Raw genomic sequence first — 26,694 nt, forward strand, 5'->3', positions numbered from 1 at the left:
TATTGGATTTTTGTGCAGTAGCCCGCGTTCTCAGCGTGCCTCGCACAATACACCGAACAGTCTGTCGCGAGACGTTGTGTTGTTCGCGTTCATGCTATGAACTATTCTCTCGAGTAGTTATGTGTGGTGGATTTTAGTGGCGTTCGGTGCAGTTAATTATGTTTCAAGGAATTACTGGATGATATATTTATTTAGGAATCGCAGTACTTTAATGTTGCGATGGATACAGAGTGCATTAAAATAAATGCGATTTAAATTATCACCACAGGTAAGGTGTTTCATGAAAATGTGTGTCGTTTTCAGATAAAATGTTATTAGTTGGTCTACGATTAAAAAAAATACGAAAATTTGGAGCACTTTTGAAAATAATTGTAAAAGAGTTGAGTTGCTTGATTTTGCAAATGTATACGTGTAAATATCTGATTACTTCATGACATGCTAGCTTTATCAACGTCTAGTACATATGCATTAAATTGTCCTTAGTATAACGCCAGAAGTATGACTATTAACATTCCAATAAAAATTTAATGTTTTTTGCGAATAGTTTTGCTTTAGAGAACATTATTGTATAAATGAAATTTTAAAAACATTTTTACGAAAACCGTACGCTTCATTTAAAATATTAAATTCTGTAGCGATGTTTGTCAAAATAATCCTTATCGCACACAATACATGATTACAGGCGCTAATAGGAAGATGTACTTTTTAAAGTAGTAAATTTACATTTTGTCTTTCAACAATATGTAAAATGCGCTTAATGATTATACTTACATTACACATTCATGCATATCTATTTGATTTCGAAATAAGCAAGTCACTCTCATCATACAAAGATACAATATACACTTATATATAAATATATCCGTCCAAGAAACTTATCTTTAAATCACACAATGACAAAATGACAGACATGTGTAATTTGTCATTTAACACGGACCACGTATCTGAAGTGTACGGTTATAACTAAATAAACGATATGACAAAATGACTATAGTCGCTAAAAGACTTGACCTCTGTCCGATATTTTGTCTCTTGTCCAGTGAAAACTACTGGATTTGAGTTGACGTTTATTCATGCAAATACGGAGTCCTTTTATTTCAAATAGAATTTTACTGGATTCTTTGTTTGCAAGATTAGTTAACTTGTTTTCCTATTAAAACACAAATATTTTATGAACTGTTTAACTTATACAAAGTGAACATTTTGTTACCCAGTTTAATTTGCCCCAGGATATTTATTCGAATCATAGGGAACACCAGACGATATCATTAGGGGCAAAAATGATCTATTTTTAATGAGCTCTTTCCCCAAAACAAATATTATTGTCACATGCTAAAACGTTTTCGCTTTTTTATTATGTTTATGATGTCGCAGTTAGAAAACAACTGACCAATGCTCGTAAAAAACGCAGTGACCAATGTATGAATGTCAATTTTTTTTCGTTTTTTTGTTTACAAACCGTAGAGCGGAATTTGATACCATTTCTTAACCCATGTATGCCTAGTGGACTCTTCCATCCTTCTAGATTGGATCAATTTATTTCCAAAATTAGGAATGTCTAGTATATTTATTTCTAAATTAAGAATATTTCGTACAGAAATTCCTTTTAGCAAACAGCGCAGACCCTGATGAGACGCCGCATCCTGCTACGTCTCATCTGGGTCTACGGTGTTTGCCAAGGCTTTTTTTCTAGACGCTAGGCATAAATGGGTTAATTCATGAAGACATCTCTCCTTTATGAAAATTTTCCTCCATTCAGGGCACGTACTCGCACGTTGTTTAACGAATAAAATGAGGCAATATCTTATATTCATACAATTGCAGGCTGGTTGTAGATTGGGAAGTGGTTATTGTTTCTTTAATGCTTAGTATTTTACCGCATTTATCATACTGGCACATACATTATTCCACTGTGTACAGTAGAAATGATCTTTGAATGTATTTTCTACATATTTTCTATACACTATAACATGATTGGAAAAGACATAGTCAGAAGTGAATTTCGTGTAACCATCTATTAGACTTATATTAACGGGAACCGGGCCTATTGCTATAAGAAATAGGACAATACAAAACACTTTATGCTTGGCGTTAACCAGTTATTTTTAGATGGGATCCCTGCATTGAAACTTTGAAGGTGAAACATTGGTGTTAGCAGCTTTTGAAACAGGCCGAGCCATATTTATCAAAGAATGAAGTCAATAATAATTTCATCCCATTGGTGCACAAAGTTTCCATGTGCCTTCTATTTTCAATGTCACATGGTACCTTTTTGCTTCAATGGGGCGATATTATTTCCTCTCTGAATCCAGCCAGGATTTGTTCGAGTAATGAAAATGTAGTTGGAAATATTTGACGTATACATAATTATAAAATTTACAGCGGTATTGTCATTCGGTGTTTTTCAAAAATACTCCGACGTTCTAACTTACTTGAAAGCGCATATTGGAACTATTGTTTGCAATAATTTTTCATCAAACAGGGTTTAAGTATAATTCCGGAAGTAAATCTTCAAAGGCATAAGCGCTCTTCAAATTAATGAAAACCGACTTAGATAGACTAGCTTTTTTCCGATTACATGATTACATTACATCAATACAGCGTAAACGAATTTATCATCCAGAAAAAAGATGGCTTGTAGATTTTCATTAGTTCCTCCATACGTGTGTAGGCTGGAGAATTACTGCATTCGTCTTCAACTTTCTATAGACGCTATATAATTGTAAGGCGATCGATAATATTGACCATTAATTACATCGCTACCTTGGAGTTTCCTGCAATGAATGCAGATAAGCACACTGTGATCGACACATTTAATTTAACTCGCATTTAATTGGAGTGTGAATTATTTGTAACGTTTTTATGTACACAAATGGAGATAAATCGACAAATAAGGTTAATATAACAATATAAAAAGTCATATACCGAAACAGATCGGCCAACGGTTCCTTTTAAGACAGAATAAAATCGCATCTGAATTATAATATAATTGATAATTGTTGTGGAATGATTCAAACTAAGATTTCCAAATAATTCTGCTAAAGCATCTGTGAAACATTGCTTTGATTTTAATGATATATTAACGTGTACATGGATTAATTCATATAAGCTCATAAGTCTAATTATATTGCTTCTGCTGCTTGTTGCGGCTTTTTTTTATAAGGATGATGATTATGACGATGGCGACAACAACGACGACAACGACGACAATTATGATAATGATTTTGATGCTGATTTTGATGTTTATGGTGAAGTGATGATGATAATAGTGGTGCAGGTGGTGTTTACGGTGACGGGGATTTGTGTTATATATGCGACATTTCCGATATTGATGATGATTGTGGATGCTTAACAGTTTTATGTTATCAGTATTATCAATAAAAGCAGCCATCATGATTTTTTATATTCCAAAAAAAAACTTTTTCTCGTGGGAAAAGTTATGATGCAAAAAACATCAGAACAAATGACATTTTAGTGCAACAGCAGTTATCTTTGACATTTACTCATTGTGATCTTATCAGAAAAAAGAACGATTCGTTCACCACATGAACATGGAAGATCCATAAAGGGATGGGATAAAATATAGTTTATTGTATCCAATCGCAACATCTATGTATGAGCGCATGATTTTATCGCCGGTCCTCTGGGTGGTATAAAAATAACAGCCCTTGAATGATTAATGAGAGTGAAAACATTTCCACTTCTAGCCATGATACTGAACTCCCAGGGGTCGGCCACAGTTACAAAGTCTGTACGTGAATCAGCTATACATATGAGCCGTGCTCTGCGAAAAATGGGTTTAATGCATGTGCGTAAAGGGTCGTCATAGATTAGCATGTGCAGCCCTTACAGGATAATAAGGGACGACACTTTCCGCTTTTATGATATTTATCGTTTCAAGAAAGTCTCTTCTTAGCAAAAATCAAGTTTACGCGGAAAGTGTCGTCCCTGAATTGCCTGTACGGACTGCACAGGCTAATCTGGGACGACACTTTACGCACATGCAATAAACCCACCATTCACAGAGCAAGGCTCATATAAATATTTGTTTAATATATGAATTACTCATACGAAGTGGTATATACGGTATGGCTATAACAATGAAAGGTACTGCACAACTTCGCACAGTAAATTTGATTAGTTGACTGAGAAAGAGCATACATTTGTTAAATAAAATTCACTCGTATTAACATAATATAATTTTAGTTTAATGCATTATTGTATCTAGCTACACTTGCACTCAACTATATAGTTTTATTGGATCAAGTTGTATGCATTTGAACAAACAACCACTACACAACCATATGCCCGGGTAGTTTTTAATAATTAAACAACGTGTTCTGGTTTAAACTACTTTACATGTCTGGTCTCAACATAGTGAAGCCAATTCGGTGTTTAAAAGTACCATACACCCTTGCAGAAATGCTATATTCAGACTCAGTGCATTGTTCCGATTGCAGCAGGGCAGTTAAGCCTTTAAAATATGATCTGTGCTCTGTGAAAAAGGGGTTTAATGCATGTGCGTAAAGTGTCGTCCCCGATTAGCATGTGCAGTCCGCACAGAAGAGACTTTCTTAAAAAAGAAAATATCATAAAAGCGGAAAGTGTCGTCCCTGATTAGCCTGTGCGGACTGCACAGGCTAATATGGGACGACACTTTACGCACATACATTAAACCCCCTTTCCACAGAGCACGGCTCAATAGTAAACTCTCAGATTCCGAGTACATAACCAATTAAAACAACGATCTCGCACCTTTTGATGTGGGCTCAAGTTCAGAAGGATAAAACTAGGCATGTGATATATCTGATTATTCGAAGCATATAACATGCATCACCTCTACAAGATATGGTCAGTGTTGGACATGTATCGTATACGCTACAATTTAAGCAGCATTCACTAGCATTGTTCAATGATCACTATTTTGTCTTCAAACAATGTACAAACGTATCCTTTATAAACTACCCAAAACAAAAACAAAAAAATTATTGATCGCAAGCACTCGAATAAAAAAATCGTTCTAAATGTAATGGCAATTTTTTTTAATAACATAATGTTCATATAAAACTAATAACGAGTGTCATATTACTTAACTTGCTACGAAGTAGGGCTCAAGGTCGTTTTTTTTATATCCGATTTTTTTTAACCGATACGTTGAAACATACTCCCTAATGTTTCATTGTTAACTAAAGCATTAACTTGGATTATGCAATTTGCTACGCAAGATAATGGCGAACGCCTTTGAGTTATAGCAAGATGCACGCTTTATATCTTACAATAAATGCCTAATTTGCAAGATATAATGTATTCGAATATCCTGTAACATCTGTTCGGTCTCATGATACCTGATGTTACAGCCCGTTTTGCCATTACAAATAGTTTCGCTGCTTCGTAACGTCAGAACCAATCAATAGCAGTGTGCATTTTGTCGCGGAAACACACGCCAGCACGTGCCTATTTGTGCACAGCTGGAAGTAACAGGGGTTCTCGACACATGCTGCTGAAGTATATCCCATGAAAATGAAACGTTCTTACATGTATCGTTGCTCTTAATTTTTCTTAACTACGCTCATATCCTATACACGTATAATTTGACGTTTTGATAACGTGATCAGAAACTATAGCAACAAAAGAAATACGCACCTATGATTAATATTAATATAACAATTCTATTCATAAAGAATAACTTCAACCTATTCTAGATCGATAGATAATCATTCTAATACTAATGAGCGTATCTTGATTTCAAGTATATCTCATAATATTTGTATGATCAAACGAAGTTGTTTTATTTAAAATTCCTGATCTAGATTATGTCAACTTAAAGTGATTCTTTCTTAGTGAGTCGTTATTTTGAACAAGCACAAACCGTTATCCCTCAATACTTCTTTTTTTTTTCGTTGACACTACTCACAAAAAAACCAATAGAAGTATTGCGTAAGTATTGCCCTAAGAATTCGTACTGTATTGATTCATCAGATTCAATTGAATAGACGACTCTTAAACATTGCCGTAGCCGCTTTTATATCAGCTTTTATTGGCCAGTATTCCGCCAGATGGAACGCGATCAAATAATTTCATTGATACAACAATTGTCCGCGTTGTCTGGACGTGTCCGGAATAGAACTAGCGCGTTAAATAAGAGAATAAATAATGTGTCTGATCTGGCGTGAAACGTTTTTTCCCTCATTTTCGAACTTGATGTTTAAACAGACATAATATTATTCTTGTAATATTTTTGATAACTTTACTTCGTGTCATCAAACGTTTTGTCTGAGGTTTACAGAATAATTTTGGGAAAACAACACTAACTGCAAGCAACAGACGAGTCAGGAATTGGTGAATACTTAAATCCGTATCTACAACAAATAATGGACTTATCATTTTAATAAGCTTTAAGTTTGTTGGGTCCGATTTTCGACCGCTATAAATGAACTTAAATATTTTAAGATAGCTAAAGGGAACACGTTTTACAATAAGGTCGCCAGGTCAAATCTGAAAATGACATTCTTACTACTCTAGACGCCACATATTTAGATCAGTCTTGATGAAACGTGTTCACAATGTTTATCTTGAAAATCTCTAAGTTTGAATTTAAGTTTAAACTTGGGTTACATGTGTCACAAATTAAGGTTACAATGTCAAATCTTAGAAAATCATTTTTACCATTTATATGTCTCATCTCTGACGGGAATGTTATTATATCAGCATATTTATTTTGAAAATATTAATGATTGTTGGAATTTGGGTCAACTGGTTCAAAACATCGGTAACCATGTCACGTTTGGGGCCATCAGACTACCTTGAACTAAGGTGAGCGCTTGTGGCGATCTTTGCCCTATTGCTATAAGTACCAACTTTTGTACACGTGAGTCGTGTTCTGAGACAACTGGGCGTAATGCATGTGCGTAAAGTATCATCCCAGATTAGCCTGTGCAGTTCGCACAGGCTTATCAGGGACGACACATTCCGCCGTAATTGGATTTTTGCTAAGAAGAGACTTTATTTAAACGAAAAATGTCATAAAAGCGGAAAGTATCGTCCCTGATTAGCCTGTGCGGACGGCACATGCTAATCTGGGACGACACTTTACGCACATGCATTACACCCAGTTTTCTCAGAACGCGACTCATGTCAGCATTGTCATAAACGCTGTGCATATATATTTTACGCTCTTTCAAAGATAATTTAACATGTTTATCTTTATTTAAATTGTGTTAAGATACCTTTCTAAAAACGTGTTCGATAACGGGTATTTCCTGTGAAGGGACGAGACACAACCTGCGATTTGACCCTATTGGTTAACACGTGATGTATACTTATGTATCAAATGTGAAAAAAACAGTACGTTAAATGTTAACGTTTTAAGAAGTGCCAATCGATTCAGTTTTTTTTGTGTTATCATATCTAATGACGAATCCTTGTTTTTAAGTGGAATCTGGCAATACCCTGGTTACATGGAAAGAAAATCAAATATAGTTGAATCCCAGGAGTAATCGTTTAAACAATTTAATTTTAGAGCGAAAGTGATGGTTGATAAAATATTTATGGATGAAAGAGATGCCAGTCGCATGCTAGGGCCCTTGGGAATCGCAATCGAGAAAAATCTCCTTAGGCCGAACATATTTATGAAGCTTTTAGAGATCCGAACAGTCAGTCGTAAAATGTGCGTTTTGCAAAAAAATGCTTTATTTGCACAAACGCTCGACCGCGAAGAAATACAGAACCATTATTATGGAACAAAAGTGATTGAATTTAATAACTAACATTAAGTTTAATTTATATGCTCGCTATTTCCCTCTATGTTATGTATTTTTAGATAATTAAAGAAATCTCGAATTACAAGCACGTGGATGTTATATTGAAGAATGTAGCCGGTTATTTAACACATCCTTGATTTGCGTTTTTAAAGTGCAGACGTGTATAGGTGATCACATAATCTTTATACATAGTTACGATGAATGTTTGTTGTATGGTGCAATGTTTTTATATTGAATATTATTTTGATTGGATTACTTGGTTCCAAGAAATATGTTTAGACTAAATATGAAATGCATTATTGGAAATCAAACTTAAAGCACACTTAATGTACGTTTGATTTTCATTTATTTGCAAAGCTTAACGTTTTTTTTTCGTAAATATTTTAAATAATACTTGATCAGAATATGCTTTATTGTTATAACGGATATTAATGTCCTCGAATAGATGGACACTAAGTAAAATACGCTCAAACGAATAAGTCAATTCAAATGAGGAGATATCGTGTTTTTGTTGAAACCTAAGCGTATACACATTTCACGTTGATTACTCTATTTCACTTTATCTTGTTTCATGGAATCTGTCTTGTTTAAGGAACATGTCTTGTAACAAATGCGTAACGTTTCATAAACAAAACGACAAGATGCCATGTGCCTTGTGCTTTTTATTTAATAAACCAGGCAGATTTGGCTAAAAAATCGCCCACGTGTACAGTTTCTGGATACAGACGATATATATGTAGGCTAAGAGCTGATGTTGGTAGAGGCGTTGAAGACGATCCATCACGAAATATTTACATCTGAAGTGATCCATGGTTTATCAGGAATTAAAAGCTGTGACCCGAAAAATTATTTTAGATTAAATATTATTAACTACAGTCGTTATGAAAGAACTACATGATAATCAGCTTTTTATAATGGAACGTTAATATAATATTTTGTTAATGAAAAGAAGATGGGTTTTAGAATATTATTTGGGATATCATAGTTTCTGTGCGTGACAAATCATTAAACCAACTGATACAATTAGTTTATGCATCAAATTAATATCCTATTCAAATTATTTGTTCTAACACAGGGGCATTTTCAATCTCAATTCAATAAATACATTGTATAACAAATATGTTATATGTTTGAGAAATAGTTTCATCTTATCCATTTCTCGATAGTACATTGGTATATTAACTTATTTTCCGGTCTGCTATTATACCCTACTAGTATATTTGAACACAACCTGACCAAGTCGAATCCCTAAAACAAGCTAGTGAAACTTTGTATGAAAACAATATCTTAGTCTGCTTGAACTCACAACGTGTGTACGGAACATTTCTATGTTTCTGTCTTAAGCATAACCATATTGCTGTTTATGTAATTGTGGGAAAAACTATGGGCCAAGCCAAGCATAGTGTCATTGATTTGCAGTAAAATTAAGATAGAAGTGCCGTCAAAAAGCATAGGCTGTTGCCAATAATCTATAAAGTCGTCACTTAAATTGCAAACATTTCCAATCTCGTATTTTTCATCGATCAAAACAAAATTCATTCCTTAAAACGTTAGCGCGTCGACATTAGTAATATGCATGCAAGTGTACACTTGTGACGCAATTGCCGTCTTTATTCGTTCCAGGTTCTTTTTGGTCCATCTGGCCATTGAAACATGATTCCGTGTATAAACTGACATTAACTCTTTGAATAAAAAAGCTACTGTTAACAGACAAGTCAAAATAAAGAATACATTTAATATGTAAGTTAAACAAAGTGAAGTATAAAACACAAAATTTAAAGTCCGTCCGTATAAACATGTACTAGATCGTGATTTCGCTAATGAAAATTGTCAAAAGATTCATATCAAGGTAAATGAGAACAATAGCTGCTTAATAATTTTTTTAATAATTCATGACTCGGTGAGGATTGGAAACGTTTCTTTCGGTGAATTGAGTATAAGCAGGTAGAAGAGAACGAACAGTCTTTTTTCTGCATTTTATCCGTATTTTGCTAATATAAAGATGTTTGTATAGATGTTTTATTTTTTCCCCGTTTGTTGGGCCTTGTATAAAGTGCGTTGAAGTACTCTGCCATAGTGAGCCATTGTGGTCATTCTGTGTCCGGCTGTCGGCGTCGTGCGTCAAGCATCGTAATACTATGTCGTCCGTTATCAACTATTAACTCGTAACGACTCGATAGGCCACCTTTTTCATCCGATCTTATGGAACCCGGTCAAATCTTATAATATATTTGTTACCACTCTAGTGTCACATTTATTCACTTTATTAAATTTTGATAAAACATGAGCAGAATGTCTGTTTTGACTATATAGATCTATGCGATACGGTGTCAAAAATGGGTCACGTAAGGTGTAGTAAAACAAAGGACATCAGGTCAAGTTAGTGTTAATTAGTGGACCATGAGCTCAGGAGAGTACTGATTGCTCATCATGCCTTTCGTGTCTAAGAAAGTTCATGTAAAGTATTATCACATTTTGTGTCTGTTTGCTTTTACTTCAAAGTACAATTATTGTGTTGATTAAAGAAAATGTAGTCCATTTATAATTGGCAAAATATTTAAAGAAAGAGTAATGATTTTATTATTATCATTAAAATATATCAACACACTCTAATAATGAATCGCATGTATGAACAAAACGAAATGATCAGTAGGTAAATTAGAACAATTGTATATATTAAAGTTTTGTTTTATAAATATTTGCATTGGTCTTATTTATATACATGTACGTGTTGATATAATGCTTGACATATGAAACGTGAATCAGCCTAGTGATGGACGCATATTTCATCTCTGTCGATTGAAATACAACTTTATTGCATAAGTCTTATCTCTATTTCTATAGGAGTTGACATTATGACTGACATGTATGCAACGTGAATAAGCCCGTGTGTTAGACGCATGTTTCGTCCTTGTCGATTTTAATACATTTATTTTGGCGTAAACAGACGAAAAACAATAACAAACAATGTGAGCTTACTTGCGTCTGTTTTCATAAGAACAATTCAAACATCCAAATCTAAATGAACGTTTATCCGAAACCAATGTCCTTCGCTTTTATTAAAGTCAATAAATGCATTGTAGTTCACACTTCATTGCAATTTAATAGTTTATAGCAAGCGTTTTCTTTATCGAAGTTCATGTAAATCTCCTGGTATATATTAGTATCTTGCAACTTCTCGTGATATGTATAGATGACTAGAATATTGATGGTTCCAAATCTTTGGACCAAGTTTATTTAAAAAAATGCACACAAAGTGCAAGACATTTTTATTACCTTTCATAAAACAAGATGGAATTGATATCTGCTATCTATTGTATTGTGTTTGAATTCAGGGCTATAGATAACAAGCGTATTTGCGTTATTTCGCAATTAAAATAACCAAAAACGTAATTTAATTCAAAATAAAGCGTACACAAACGCAAATACAAATTAAATAACGTAATTCCCGTAACAAACCTTGCGTCACGAAACGCAATTCTTACGAACACTGGCGTATTTTTAGACTGGTTATTTTCGGTACAAAAATATATCAGATAGTTAATATGCCGTCCTATGAAGAAAAGTCTCTCCAGCGGTTATCAATCTTTGGGGTATTATTGTAATTATTCATAGACCCGTCTGATTTATACTTTCATTTTCAAGGTATTCAACTCAAAATGACTCGAAAACGGGGTATATCGCTTTGAACAGCCATAACTTCATCAATTGTGCAGCGATTTTCACGAACTCGGTCTTATTCAATGCAAAAATTAATGAACTTTGATCAGAAATTCAGTAATTGTTTGGTGTTATGTACAGGTACCTTTTTGAATTCCATTTGTATAAATAATGACCGTAATAACCTAAATAACCTTAGTATATTTTTATTATATTATATATGTAATTCCCTAAATTACCCTATTGAGTTAAAAAACCGGAGGTGAAAACCCAATTAAGCTCAAAATAAGGGGGTGAAAAGGTTTGCTAAAACTATTAAATTTACAAACACCCAATTGTTGTCAAAAACAGGGGGTGAATTACCCAATATACTCAAAAGTTATCTATAGCCCTGAACTATTTTTATATATTGTACTTGCCAAAAGAAATAAATATGTTTAAACTAACAAGATGGAATTTCATTGCAGACAAACACAATGCGATCGCGATACAAAAGACGATTAGATAACTATTAAGATATTCATGTCTTTATATCTTGTCCTAGGAATTTCGCGTGGGTTTATATTTATATTAACACCTGTGAAAACATTTTTAATCAGAACTGTGTACATACAATTATAAGCAAACACGCTTATTGTATAATTAAATATAAAACCCTATTAATAATCATATTTTAACATGATCTTCAACGTGTGAATAGTCGAGTACCACGTTTGTCGCTTGTTTGCAACTTTAACACAACTAAGGACACATTGAACAACTATTTTAACAAGTACCTTAAAAGCCCAACTAAATTAGTGCGTTTTTAATCCGGACATTGGGAGATTTATAATTGAATATTTTGCATATTTAAATCATTATATGACATTTGCTAATAATAAGTACATTTTAAGTATCATTTTTTAATATATATCAAAGCGTTCTTAAGAATATGAATACATTTTATATTTGAAAACAGTAAGGCGTGTTTGCACTATTATGGCAAGAAATCTGTGTTTTTTTTTCACAATGTCCTTCGTTGCCTTACCTATATTTATTAAGACATTACGTTTCAATTTGAAATGTATTATGGCATAACGTAAACTTCAAATAGAAAAATATTCACACTCATTAACAAATTCTACTTTCAGTTAATGAATAACAGTTTTTGTATACGCCGAAAGTGTACATATGTTATTTACAAATAAATTGCTCCGAAAGTATGTAATGTTCCTATCCAAAACGGTATGTTAAGCAACACGTTCTAAACGTTTATACTATGTTTTTATTGGATGTTGACGTTAATAAAAAAATCTGTAAATCATGATGTTTCAACCGATCCCCGGAAAATAGACACTTGGCTATTTCTGATAAATTCGCAAAGTAAACAGTAGAAAGTGGTATTGAAATAAGAACAACATCACTTAGAAAAGTACAGAAACGCTCCTTAAATGTATTAGTGTTGCTTCTAAACTAATATTCAATCAATGGATACCGCTTTCGGCGTGAAAACCCCATTGGAATCGAGAAGGTTTCAACAAGATCAAAATGAATTTCATTAATTTAAACTGTGATGAAACACGCTTGAAATTTCATTTTTGGCTTCAGCGGAAATTCAATAACGTTAAGTTGTTTAGACCATTAACATGCATCCTTTTAAAACGTCAGTTGCTATTTCTGAGCACTTGCCGAAAAGTCGTGTTATAAAGAAGCAACTTGTTTCGATGTAATTACATGTATACAATATTCTTTCATGGTCATTGACACTCCTGCTGTTTTTATTGCAAAAAGATGTATTGACTTCAAATTGCAGCAATGTAATATAAACTTCTGTATGAATTTAAGCTTTGTGAAAATATTGTTTGTTAGAAAAGAATGTAGTAGTGTTCTATGACAGTTGTCATGACCATACATTTGAAACGATTCAAAAGGTGTATATAGTTCATAGTTTCATTTTAGTAGACATAGTTTGATCTCAATTTAAAAATTGCAAAATAATACATATGCATATGAAGTCAAGCTGAAGTCTATATTGAACAAAAGTCAATCTTTAAAAACGTTCATCTTCAACTTTCTGATTCATAGTATATGAAACTGTGTATAATAAGACGTGAAAGCTATAATTATGTCCACAATATCACTGCAATTGAACATTCAACGGTATTAATCTCTCCAAAAACAGCTGGTATGCACTTTCAAAAGTACGTTTAAAACAAGACACTTGTTGTATTCTTCTAATCAACTGCTTTATTTCGTTTCCTTAGGTTTACACATTACCGACTATTTTATATCCAAATGCTGACTTTTTGTGTTGACCGGCAATATTACTTTCGATCTCTGGAGCCTTAATTAGCTTATGTGATTGTGGAGTTAAGTGGATCTGGTTGTTCGACTTATCCGCGGGAAATATTGATCTAGCACTGTCTCCTCGTTATGATGGTTGATTCCCCTCTCGCCGCCATCAATTGTTGTACAAATTGAGTTGAACTTAGTTAATATTAACTATGCTATTTATTTAGTTGTTGTTTCATTTTCAGAATCATTTCTTCCGACAATAAATATCAGAACGTGTCTTAAAATTACTTGTTTTTGGGGACTGTATAACCTTCTGTCTGATAATTAGGTAACTACGAGAATAAAATTAATGAGAAATCGGTAGCGAATTCTGCGTGGAATGTCTTTTAAATCTCGTAATTGACTTCAAACGCACGAACGTATTATTGACGCTCACGCATGTTTACAATAATTCGTTTTGGTGTTTAGTATTGCAGTTTCACGTTTTCTAATGAATGAAATGTTATCATTTTTTAATGTATACACATGTATTATTTATTAAATAAGTAATGCAACTTAATCCCGACACAATGTCTTAAAATTAGAACAACGAGACACGCAATAAAAGTATCAGTTCATTATCATCGCATGATTTTGAAGAAAGTTCATACCATTGCGTGTTTTGTGGAGCGGCAATTAGGCAGACCTGGAGATCCTCGTCTGATAGCGAACGTTCTCCCTTTATCCAAAGATCTAGTATCGATTCTTCTGTCACTGTCATTAAGGAGGCGTTTTTCTTTCTAAATCATTACGAGGGATACACATGCTTTGTCACACTCCTCTGTTTCTGTAGAAGTTGTTTTCTGGGGATAATGAATTGTTTTAAATGGAGCTACGGATCTTTAAGCAAGCAGGCATTTCCCTCTGCAATTTTCAGTAAGAATGATTTTACATACCAAGCTGAACGTGTATACGAATAACACAACAGTTACGGTCACGGAATTGTTTCTCTGCAATGATTTACATTTGTTCGTACACTATATCTAAGGAATGAATGTAGTTCTATTGTTGTGCGCACAAACGTTCGTGAATAAAGGTGAATTTTGTTTGGTCGCCATTTGTCCACCATGCGCCTTGCATAAGTAATCGTGTTTCGTCTTTTTTAAACCACCACGCATTTAGCCTTGATATTTGCTAGAGAACATTAGATAGAAGTACTGTAAATGTTTTGTTCAAATCATGCCCGTAAGGTTCAATCATATAATGTATATAGACTGAAAGAAAATGACTTTGTAAAAGTCAATCTTTACAGAAGTAAAGGGGGGGGGGGGAGGGGGTAATATGTGGCATGTAGCATCAATTATGTACTTCTACCTTTTTTCACATCGTGCACCTGGAGTTTAACCCATGTATGCCTAGTGGACTCTCCCATCCTTCTAAATTGGATCAATTCATTTCCAAAAGTAGGGATATCTAGTATATTTATTTCTATATTTAGAATATTTCTTATAAAAATTCCTTTAAGCAAACAGCGTAAACCCTGATGAGACGCCGCTGTTTGCAAAGGCCTTTTTCTAGACGCTAAGCATACATGGATTAAAATTGGTCCTGTTTTTTATTTACTTTTTTAGTAACATTATTTGCCATATGCTCATATGCTCTGAAACCACACAGCCAAACAGCGTTGATAGTTGCTATGTGTTCTAATAAATTATTGTTCTTATGGTCTGGAATTAGCTTCGTCTGAATAGACATTTGCGCGATCTAGTATCATCTTGTCTCTTCTGTTTATTGTGTCTTTAAAACTGCGTTTTTATCATTTAATGTAATAAAAGTCATCTTCCTATATTAAAGTACATAATTAATGTGACCTCTCTGTACTTATCATATAAGTATATATTGTATTTTTGTTCTAGGCAAATACTTAACAAATAACGTTTAAATTACAAATATGAATCGTGATATCTTTGAATGTTTATTAAAAAGGGCATGTTTATGATAGCGACTTATATCTTTACAAAAGTTTAACATCTGTTGCATGTATGCCTGTCAATTAAATATTATGGTAAACGGTTACATCAACTATTTAACTGCGGTTGTATTCACACTGAATGAACCGTTCACTGGCGGGTAGCTTACAAACATTAATTACGAATAATTACTGTTTTATTGTCTTGCTTGTTTTCATCAAATCAATTACCTCTATAACGAAATCAACGTGGTAGTTTGTTTGATGTGTTGTTACGTTGATAGTTTATTTGATTTGTTGTTGCGGTTTCTAAAGAAATATGCTTTATATCTGTAGCATAAAGGCTGGTTATGCAAAGCTTCTTCTTTGTGCAGTTAAACTATAGATAAAACAATATCAGGGAAAGGGGGCGCATTATTGCATTTTATACTAACTTCAGCTCCAAAGTACAGAAGCGCGCGAACGAATGGTAATAACACAATTATACAAGCAAACAGATCTTTAACAATCTTCAAGCAATAGATTTGCGCTCAGAATTCGTACAGCAAATGCATATATAAAATAATAAGCATTGTTACATGTTATACCCGTTTGGTAACCGCAATAGTAATTAACAAAGTAATTGAGAAATCTGAAATTATGAGGTCAAAGCTAATTCGTGTGTTCCGAAGGCTAGATGGGTTTATATTTATTGAGCAACTTATGTTTACACAAAACAATCCTTGCACCAGCGCTTCCTTTAGTGGACGTCAGGACGTAAATTACGCCCGAAACGACAGCCGTATAGTGTAGCAAATGAGACCCTAAATATGGGACCAGAGTAGTCTATGAAAGCCAACAGCAAGTTTTATATATCAAAATGTAGGTCTAAGTCTTAATTTTATTGTTATGGGTATTATTTTTTCCGTAAGTGTTGGAGTTGCCATGGAAACAAAATGGCGTCAAAGATGGCCGCCAAAAACAAAAACACACCTTAAGTTGAATAGTTGTCCATATTAAACATTATTTCATGACAATTTCTATATTTTATTCTATAATACATAACATTATACATTAAAATAGACGTTTTCAGTGAAAATAGCTGTAAAATTCTTGTAATACATATTTGTAAACCATTAATTTGAAATAAAATGAAAAAAAAACACTCATGCGGATACTGTAGGTCCATTTTACAAAAAGTGGTAGGTCCATTTTACAAAAAGTTGAAGTCCCTTGGACGTCCAATAATACGCATGTACGCTTGCCCCGTATTACTAATTACTGCATTAGTTAATTGCCTTATATTTAACGACTCTGAACAACATATAATTTGTCATGTTCGGTTCGACACGCATGTGTTTCGGAACTGGGAAATTTCGTTTCATTTTCAGTTTTTTTTTAGTTGCAATGGGTTTTGTTAGATAACCGAGGTAACGATATTCATATAAAATTGCTGTTGTTGTGAGAAATTGGTTATGTGTGTTTTCTAAGGCATCATGAACAATTAAATGAACCAAAAGGTAATGTTAGGTAGAAGAACTCGTAAATATGTTGTATAAAATTTAACAATACAAATTGTATTTGCCCATACTTTGCATTTTCACAGTTGTTAAATGATGTCAGCCAATCGTTACACGTTACCATATTCTAAATTTATTCAATATACGTTTTTTGATTTGGTCTGTGTTCCAAACCTTAAAACGAAAAATATCATTTTATGACAATAACAAGAAATTCGATAGTCATTTGGGACTTATTTAAGGTATTTTTTTCCGGTCAGAAACACACTGTCGTTTGTTTGGCTGTCGTCGTCAATTATCTTCATTTCTCAACTACGGAAGGCGTTTATGCTACATAGGAACTTAAGAACGCAATACAACAATACAAACATACAATTAATTCACCCAAGAGAATGCGATTAGACATTTTGTCTTATAAAAGACTGTAAACAGCAATTATTGGTTGCGAACAAATTGTAGATGTAGCATATTCGTTGTTTTATTCATATTTATAGAGCCAATAGTATTTGTCCAAATGTGTTTACGGCTTTTGGTGTTTGGTTAATGATGGTAATTTTGGGGGCTCTGTAGAATAGTTGGCACCAGACTGAAGGCACACAGTTGCTTATGCGCTGTGTAAGCTGAGAAATGAACATAAGCTGTTCAAGAAGCTTCTGACATTGTTGTAGTAACGGATACTACGAAAAAAATAATTGACTCGAAGTTGAAGTGCGTGTTTTTTATTCTTGTTATGACAATAAAATAATTCATTATAGTTTATGTTTTCCAATCTATTCCACTGTCACTTTGGATATACATATATGCAGGTAAATCATTAACAATATAAATCTTTAGACTGTAGTAATTGCTGTTGTCAAATTACGCGGTCAATGTGTAACACAAAATACGTTTTTTTTATAAATGATTAATTCCATAGTGAAATGTACGTTAAGGTCAAAATAAATTATTTTTATTAAAAAAAGTTATGGTCAAATAATGTTATGACATTAATGTATAGAGTCTTAACCCTTTGAGCGCTGGAACCGGATTTTAAAGGCCTTTGCAAACAGTCTGGATCCTGATGAGACGCCACAGAACGTGGCGTCTCATCAGGATCCAAACTGTTTGCTATTCTGATAGTATTCTTTGAAAAAAATCGAAGAAAATGCTTATTTTATTAATTCAGCAGACGACATTTTAGCAGAAGACAAATTTCCCAGCATGCAAAGGGTTAAGATAGCATGAGATGACATGAACAGCTTTTCGCCTCTCTAGCAACGTCATTTCATGAATATATGAACATTTATGGAAAGCGTTTATTTACGTGATCATTTTGCTAATCCGAGCATATACTCTTCTTGCACGTAACGGACATGATAGCATCAAATGACGTAATGTCGCTGCTAATGAATGCTGCAAAGGGCTGATTTCTTTGAGGATCATCTGTTCAGTTGCCACGAGGGTTAACAAATGATTGACACCAGGCTGATTGAGTAAAGCACTAAGGCTTTGATGTTGATGGCTTGTTGAAACCAACAAAGCAGAGATGCAGGTAATAACACTTCAATGAAAAGCGATGTCTGTGTTTGGCCTTGCCAGCATTTGTATGTTGTTTGTACACAATCAGAGATCAGAGGGAATTTAAAAACTCCATGTAAATAAAGCATTTGCCCCCATTAATATTTTTGTAGTTTTCGTAATATAACGTTTGAAGTTTGACAGACATGCACTATTGGCTAAACGGTCGAGGGAACTATATGGAATAATGTGTTGCATAACGTAGAAAAACTTCATAAATAGTTAATAAAGTGGACATCTTGTATACGGCAGAAAAACAAATGCGCATCTGATGATTTTCCATATCGTTTCAGTACACCTGCCCTTATATGCATACGACTTGATCAAATGAGTCGTGTTCTGAGAAAACTAGGCATAATGCATGTGCGTAAAGTGTCGTCCCAGATTAGCCTGTGCAGTCCTCCCAGGCCTATCAGGGACGACACTTTCCGCTTTTATGACATTTTTCATTTAAATGTAGTCTCTTCTTAGCAAAAATCATATTTAGGTGGAAAGTGTCGTCCCAAATTAGCCTGTGCGAACTGCCCGGGCTAATTTGGGACGACACTTTAGGTAAATGCATTATGCCCACTTTTCTCAGAACACTACTCGAATGTATACAATTCGACGTGTAGCACCACCCGAACTTATGAGTGTGCTTCACTAAAAATGCGCTTGCAAGCGCATTGCAATCGCTTCCTTGTGGTCATTGCAGAGTTGTTTAGTATGTTAACAATAATGTTTTATCGAGGAAGAATGATAAGGCTTATTATCTCGGAACGCCTTTTAAGCGCAGTTGATCAGTGTCGACGTTTATTTCGCTTCGCATTTCTGCTTAACAACGTTTATTTTCCACCGAGTGTAGTACATTGATTATATCATATAATCATGCACTTTTATTTACCACTCAAATGTGAATACTTATCAGATAAACTAATCCTTTATTCACGACACGCAAGTTATAAATTTCCATCTATGTTAATTAGATGGTATATGTAAGTTTAATTCTCACTATGATCAAATATGATGTAAAATATGCAATGACAACACTCGCTTACTAGTATTTCAATGATCCAGAATGACAACGAATGATGAAGTTTTATCAATACAAATCAACTCCATAAAATAATATGAGTCGTGTTCTGTGAAAACTGGGCATAATGCATGTGCGTAAAGTGTCGTCCCAGATTAGCCTGTGCAGTTCGCACAGGCTAATCAGGGACGATACTTTCGCCTAAATTGGATTTTAGCTAAGAAGAGACTTCATTTAAACGAAAAATGTCATAAAAGCGGAAAGTGTCGTCCCTGATAAGCCTGTGTGGACTGCACAGGCTAATCTGGGATAACATTTTACGCACATGCATTATGCCAAGTTTTCTCAGAACACGACTCATACAGTACGCAATTTTTGTTATTGAATTATTGATACTGTTCATGCGACATTTCAGTGTCAACATTAGGACAAGCAAACATACTGATGAACAAATACTTAATGCGTACTTCGTTCACATCTGTACATGCTTCTAATGATGTACTTCACATCAATAAAACTAAGAAAAACACATAGTGTGGAGTGCATTCTTTATCGCAAAGCCTTAATTTGACTTTGATTGGATACATTATGTATGTTTTAATAACGAAATGACCACATTGTATGTAGTAGGTATGTATAATATATGAAACTCGTTACAAAATGGTTCAATATGTTTGATAGTGCATCATTGCTTATGTTCCATTCGACTGTTTTACAAATTCATACACTGCAAAATTGTATCAATATTTAATGCCAATCAAATACTTTTGCATCGATGAATTTGGGAAGTTTGCTATGCTTGTGTTATAACTTTAAATTCAAACATGTGTGAAAACCAGTCAACGTCAGCAATCTAGCTACAGCGCATTAATGGTCAACATTTTCATTAACCATTTATGCCTAGTGGACTCGCCCATTCTTCTAAATTGGATCAATTTATTTCCAAAATTAGGGATGCCCAGTATATTTATTTCTATATTTAGAATATTTCTTACAGAAATTCCTTTAAGCAAACATCGCAGACCACGATGAGACGCCGCATCATGCGGTGTCTCATCTGGGTCTACGCTGTTTGCCAAGGTCTTTTTTCTAGACGCTAGGCATAAATGGGTAACGTAACATGCTGTTATATTTGAGGCAAATCATAATTATATAGCAATCAATTCAGGTCGAACCACAAAGACCTCGTGAAGAGGCCGGTAGGACCTGTAAATAAACTCTGATTTATTTTTTTTTATAGCAATCAAGTTTAATACTAAAACATCAAGGGAAAATAAAGACCCACAATCAGTTATATAAAACTCGAAAGCTCAAAAGTTACAACACTTTGGCGATTGAAAATATCAGCTGCAAAACAATGTGTTTTTCAAAGTCTGAACATTGATTTGATTAGACTCTTGCACTACGGCTATTCATACGCTCTTCTTTATTGATTCTATATGCACGCAAACGTTAACCGCAGATAATTAACGGTCTCTGATAATCCTGAGACTAAATATTGGTCTGACAGCTGCCCTATTATTATCTTGTCAGCTTTCGTTCGAGCATCATTAATACCAAGAGAAAAAGGAAGCGCGTGGATTGAGTTGAAATGTTTTCTTTTCTGAAATGATAAATTGATATAACACGTATGTTTATGTTTTGTTTATGACATTAATAGAGTCGAGTCTTTAATCATATGAATTTTATAACATGTTGCAGGACGAGGAAATCTGCAAAGAAGATTTAACAGGGAATCGAATATTTACAACAAAATCATTATTTTTTTTTGAAATGAGTAAACCCTAAGAAATCGCGTATTGGTCTCAAAGTTACAAGTACATGTTGTCATTATGATTTTTTTTTATATAAGTATGCCGTGTCTTGAAATAATGAACAGTAACTTGTATAACTTGAGTGGCTCTAAGTTTCCAATTTGATTGTACTGTAGGACGCGTTCAAGTGGAAAAAACAATTACAAGTGGAATTAGTCGGCAACAGTTTTGAGTTGTAAATGGATCAGATTATAACGAAAGTAGCCATACATTGTGGGGTTCTATGGAACATTTACAGAAATATGCTGAGTTTGAAGCCGGTGTATTATTGCTGTTGCTCACGCTATGTTGAAATGAAAAAGATTGCATATTGCATGCGTTCTCATATTTATGCATCGTTATTGTTCATTGTCTGAAAACTGAAAATTGTAATAGCGTAGCACAGTGATTTTGAGTTTTCTGATTTCCATAAATGCCGAGATAAACACACGTCCGAGTGATTTTTGGCACAAAGTGCTTAAGGGGAACTGTTAGGATACATGATTTCCGACGAAGCCCGTGGGTGTGTCCGTTATCGTTTTCGTCGAACGACTTCTCCTCCTCAACTCTGAAAACTTCAAACATGTTCTCTAAAACAACAAGAGTAGGGGTACATTAATTGTATAAGTTATTTCTCTGGGCAACAAATGTCCACGCCCCAAGGATAACCTAATTTGTAAAGACTAATATAGGAAAATGACTTAAATATCGTCTCTTAAAGAGCTGTAATTTGTGTATGTCACATCGGTTGGTGATCCTCCAACAAATGTATTCACATTAAAACCATAGGATTAAACCCGATGGCTCTCTTGTTACCGTTAAAAAAATATCGACATAGATCGTGGGTGTAATTAACAATAATATCTACCATAAATCATCAGGGATGAAGATGTAACAATATAAATATTAATCATAGGATGTATTAATTGTCCAACACCTATTTAAACACATCTTCTAACGATGTCAACATTTTTGACAGATTTGTATGGTCGCGAAAATATATGACAATATACAACAATACTTTGTTTGATTTTTTCTAAATAAAACCCTTCCGAGCAAGACCTGTATTTGTTGAAAATACACCAGTCTGTTTCTTATACATATTTAAATTCATCAAAACTGAGGACGGGCAACTTGTTAAAATCATAAGTCAAAAATGAGAAAAATCTGACTTTTACCATGCTGTAGTTAAGCCTTCTGTGGAATAAATTGAATTGAAACCAGAATAATATCGTAACATTGTTTTCATCAAATAATGAATATGTATTAAAACATCCGAGTTGTTTTCATAAAGAACCTATTTTCAAATGCATCACATGCATGAATATTTAAAAATAAACAAAATAATAAATTATTCTAAGCTCATTATTCTTTTGCTATAAGCGTGTTCAAAAAAATAAACACATAGTTATATAATAAATATTTTATGCACTGTTACCGCACATAATACCATTTTTAACTCCTCCCCCATAAGGTAAAATTTCAGATCCTTAATTGTAATGCTAAGGCATCCGATTAAAATCGTCTGTTTCGATCAGAGAACGGCACTAGAAATATTCACCATGCTAACACAAATATTACAAAAATCAGCACACATTTATGTAGTTCATACATATCTCAGGTGAACGACCTAGCTCCATAACGCCATCATGTTCTTAGAAATATCACAAATAATACATAGTATTCTTTTAAAGTGCGTAATACAATTAAAATTAAAACTTAATAACAGCCATAGTTTCTAGCGTTTATATCTAAATATGGAAGAAATGTAGACCAATTGTATGTGGATAATGTATGTAAAATTATAGCGTGTGGCGATGGTTACTGTATATAAACTCTAACATCTAATTGAAAAATAAACAATTACGCACGTACCATATTTACGAATTATTTGTTGTGTTTAATTAAGTAAAGTACATTTTACGTGGATAACACGCCCACACGTTTGTAGCGTGCAAACTATTTCGTGTGAATGATGCACTACAAAGTGACTGATGCCAAAGCTCTTTCTCTTTCCAGAGACTCAGATGAAGCATGACGGTCCCCATAGGCGAGGATACGTGCCCGCGCTGTCAGAAATGTGACAGGTGGAGGGGTGCGCCGGACTATGTTCGTGAACCAATGCTGCTCTGGGACCAATTCCCATGCCCACCACCAGTGGGAGACAAAGCCAAGCTTCTCCTTGAGTTAGATTGGAATGGACGCTTAGGGCCACAATACGGATGCCTCGCTTTCCGCCGCGTGGCGAAACGATGCAAAGTGGATGTGACTTCATTGAAATTACCAGACTCATTGAACTCCTGTGATAGCGTCTACTCCGTGCTCGGGTTGTGCGGAACTCAGTGTGTGATAGCCATTATTCTTGCCTGCATATGCCTGCTGTTCGTCTGCATCCTGGTTGTTGTGTGCTGCAGATATGTGTGAGTAGCATAGTACTTAAACGGGTGGCATACATCTTAAAGTGTGGCTTCGGCTATAACTTTTCGCTTGGGTGTACGCATACAGTTTATCCAATTTTAGAAACGAATATCAATCTTGATTGGTTGCCAGCTACAAAATGCATACACGTGTCTAATTTTTTTAATTCGTGTTTTTTTATAAAGAAATTTTATGTGTGAGCACTGTCTTAACGTTGTAAAAAGACGACACAAAATAGCACTTGCACAATTATTGTTGATACTATACCGTATATACGTAAATGACTTAGATTTTTAGTCAATAAAGAAAACAATTGCCATCAATTAAATTTGAGTGAATAATGAAATCACTTAATTTAATTTTGCTCACCTTGCTTGAACAAGATAATTGTGTGCTGTTGATGCCTCTTACCATCATCGTTGAGGACCTGATTTGTTATAGTGATGTACCTTTATTAAAAATATGGTGTATTACAGTTTTTATCTAATTAATGAATAAGTAAATTTGCTCTATTCAGCCGCCGAGGCGACAAGAGCACCGTGCAAACCACTTGCACGAAGATAGTGAGTGCCGACGATCCCAGCCTCCATACGCAGCTGAGCCGCTACTACGTACAGAGTCAGTACTACTATAGAGCGGGAAACATTCCAGAGCGCCGCGGCCTCCCGTTTGAGGTACACGTCTTATCAGAAATCATCAGACATGCTGATTTCTAAGTAAATGTCAAAAATGGTTTGATGGCAATGTTAATGATTTAATTATCAGACGAACAATCGAACGACATTATGTACGAACAAACGAACGTACACACTTTTGATCGAAAGTTCAAAATCACAAACAAACTAAAGAGTATTCGGATGAGTGATAACTTATAACAACATGTAGAAAACGAGTAAATAATTTAAGAACCTAACAAAAGTAAAAAAAACAATTATAAGAAGGAATAAACGTATGAGTAATCTACCATGAACTACTGAATGTTTTCCAATTAGAAATGGACCTATATTTTCTGAAACATTCAGTACTATTTTATAATATATAATCTCAATCAATTTACAACATGATATATATATAACTTGACGCCGATATATAGTTATAACCCTATGTTATACATTTTTACGTATAATTCAAGGTTCGATCGACGGAGAACGGCGTAGAAGCGAGGCTCATCCAAGCAATACAGCAAGTGCCAATCCACCAGGAATACCCGTTTGACGAGACGTGTTCCCAGTGCCGACACAATGCCTCCCGCCAGAGCACACTGAGTACCAACCGAAGCCGACAGGGGTACGAGCGGATCTACTGGCGAGACAAGGAGGCCATGTCCAAACATGACCCGTCTAGCGATTCTCTGATTCACCGCCGGCAATCCGACAGACAAAAGTCCGTAGCGGGCAGCTCATCCGATATGTCGCATTATTACGACTACATAAGTGATACACCGCCATACGATAGCGGGACTGTCTGTAGCAGACGGTCAAATCATTCCATTTTGTACATACCAAGAAACGCATCTGCCACTTTCAAAGATTCCCTTTCGCATTATAACGATTCACGGTGTTCAAACGAAGACCGCAGTTCACTGCATTCGCGATATACGAACAAAGAAATAGTTCCTTTGAAAAGCGAAGTAATCGGTAGCGATGGCTCTAGGGACGGCAGACAAAATCTTCCATTATACGGCGGATCGTTGAAAGGACATTATTGTTCGGACAGTGGAATTGTACCAGACCGTGATCGCCTACCCACGTCGTTCGAGGAAACCACACTTAATGCATGCTCAACACAACAATATATTGCAGACGATACGACGGCCCGTGTTCCTATGAAGGGCTATAAATACACATACAATCCTTACTTCGACGAAGATACTACGACGACAAGCAGAAATAACATAAGTTCTAGCCCCGGCACGCCTAGTTCTTGTATGGAATTAGAGGGGGCCATGTGCACACGAGACCAATGTGATACTAGTTCTAGTCCAAATAGCATTAAACTCAAGGTTAAAGGGTCGCGGGCATCAAGCTTAAGGTCGAATAGGAATTCAGATAGCACATCACTTAGTGATAGTGCCTCTGTAACTAATATACATAGTACACCGAGGACGAATGGTACATTTTACAAATCAAAGCGACCTAAATAGTTTGTTTTATATTAATATGTTTCAATTGAAATTTGTTTCTTATGTTTTCTTTTCATGATGTTTTGAATATTAAATATGTTATTATGTCTGTTCTTGCTTGTTGTTTCAAACAATTCAATACAAAAACAAGCACCATACATCTATTATAAAATGCTATTTACATGCGCAATTATGTTTTGAGCGGATATTCAAATACGATATAAAAATTGTCTGCATTTAAAGAAATGAGAACTTGAATAGGGACCAAAATTATATATTTTATGCGTTCTTTTAACAAAGCATTCTTCTTCGAAATAGTAAAATGTGTCCGGTTTCTTGATAATGATTATGATGTCGCTGTAGAAAAAACGACTGACAAATGCTCGTATCAAAATGCAGCGAGAACCATGAATATGTTATATGTATTCGCTTAATTTCGTAATGAATACACTAAGGCAATATTTTTATACGTTACAAATCAGACTTACTCTGGAATAGGTCTATTTAGATTATAAAGTGGGTATTATTTCTTTAATGCATAGTATTGTACCACATTTTACTATGCTGAAACATGAATAAGGTCATCGTATATAGTTGGCATGATCTGAGAATTTCTATTCAGCAAACATATATTATCAGAAAAAAATGATT

The 26,694-nt window shown here is 34.4% G+C and overlaps 1 protein-coding gene across 1 annotated transcript; it reads left to right on the forward strand.

Annotated features, from left to right (window-relative positions):
• LOC127874891 (uncharacterized) lies at positions 1 to 26,156 on the forward strand. Its single transcript, XM_052419560.1, has 4 exons — positions 1 to 268; positions 23,523 to 23,923; positions 24,439 to 24,595; positions 25,054 to 26,156. Exons 2-4 carry the CDS (start codon positions 23,538 to 23,540, stop codon positions 26,062 to 26,064), a joined length of 1,554 nt encoding a protein of 517 aa, XP_052275520.1. The 5' UTR covers positions 1 to 268; positions 23,523 to 23,537; the 3' UTR covers positions 26,065 to 26,156.
• Positions 26,157 to 26,694: the final 538 nt, after the last annotated feature.

This window comes from Dreissena polymorpha, chromosome 3 (genome assembly GCF_020536995.1).
Source record: "Dreissena polymorpha isolate Duluth1 chromosome 3, UMN_Dpol_1.0, whole genome shotgun sequence".
In the NCBI taxonomy this organism is placed as follows: Eukaryota; Metazoa; Mollusca; class Bivalvia; order Myida; family Dreissenidae; genus Dreissena; species Dreissena polymorpha.